Raw genomic sequence first — 1,295 nt, forward strand, 5'->3', positions numbered from 1 at the left:
TGCAACATAGGGTGGTGAGCAGCATCCCTGGCCTCTACCCACTCGATGCCAGTAGCGCACCCCACCCCCAAGTCGTGACAACCACAAATGTCCCCACACATCCTGCAGCATGCCCTGGGGGCAGGATCACCCCAAGGAGAACCCCAGTTTCAGAGAGACACACTGAAATATTTATGGATTCAAAAATAAGCTTGAGTTTTTTTTTCTTTTTGTCCAAAACAGTGGGGGGAGGGGAACAGGAGCTTCACAGCGAGAAGGAGAGCCTTCTCCTGCTGGCTGACAGGCACAGAGGGCCACCGTCTCATGTTCGTCTAGATGTAAAGTTTCCCACAATTACTGAGTTAAAGCACTTTGAGTTTGATGCTGTCTTTTCAGCAGACATAAACGTGCCAACGGTCCCCTCCCCCGAAGCCCATGGACTTCCAGGCCATCAGCTCAGAGCTGGCTGCTGCGGCCACGTCCCGACCTCATAGCTCCATTTGGGTTTGTTGTCATAGGTGCCGTCGAGCGGATTCTGACTCACAGTGACCTCGTGTGACAGAGAACTGCCCCATGGGGTTTCTTAGACGTAATCTTTATGGGAGCAGATTGCCAGGCCTTTCTCCCATGGAGCAGCTGGTAGGTTCCAACCGCTGACCTTTCCGTCAGCAACCAAGCGCTTAACCACTGCGCCACCAGGCAGGGCTCCTTAAGCTCAGGATCACTCCACACCTGGATGAAGTGGCAGCCTTTGCGGCCTCCCGCTTGTGGTGAGCTCTAACCCCATAGACTGGACAGCCTGGGGGCAGAGGCGGGAAGAGGCCTGGGTGCCAGGGTTTTGGGGAATGACATTCCAGCACCAAAACAGACCCTCTGGGGAAGGGGCCCCCATAGCACAGACTGGGCAGCTGCCCCCCCCATCCACACTCCCCACCTCGGGCAGCAGCACGTCCAGGATGAAGCGGATGCGGTCGCCGTTGACGCGCGTCAGCACGGTGCTGTTGGTCTCCTGGTAGATGCCCTGCAGGTACTTCACCACCAGGTCCAGCTGCTCCTCGTCCTCCAGGTATGTCTCCACACACGTCACGTACGGGCCTGAGCTCAGGAACGTTTTCAGCCACCGGGACGGCTTCCTCCTCCTCAGGATGGCACGCAGGTGGTTCTCGGCGCCCTTGGCCTTCACGATATACTCCACCAGCTTCTGGTTGGCACGGTCCCGCGCTGCCCGTGACCGGTCTGGGAGCACCTTCCGGCAAGGCTGGCTCCGGCCCAGGGGGCTCCCTGCCCCTGGCTCCTCAGGGTTTCCCCCACTCAGC

General features: G+C 58.6%; 1 protein-coding gene across 1 annotated transcript in view; it reads right to left on the reverse strand.

Annotated features, from left to right (window-relative positions):
* Positions 1–1,295, reverse strand: part of PWWP3A (PWWP domain containing 3A, DNA repair factor) — a 30,888-nt gene that overhangs the window by 14,232 nt on the left and 15,361 nt on the right. Inside the window, exon 10 of the mRNA XM_023733162.1 lies at positions 914–1,289. Within this exon, the coding sequence (XP_023588930.1) occupies positions 914–1,289 (376 nt within the window). The remainder of the gene's footprint in view (positions 1–913; positions 1,290–1,295) is intronic.

The sequence above is a fragment of the Trichechus manatus genome, unplaced genomic scaffold (genome assembly GCF_000243295.1).
Source record: "Trichechus manatus latirostris isolate Lorelei unplaced genomic scaffold, TriManLat1.0 scaffold00057, whole genome shotgun sequence".
Classification (NCBI taxonomy): Eukaryota; Metazoa; Chordata; class Mammalia; order Sirenia; family Trichechidae; genus Trichechus; species Trichechus manatus.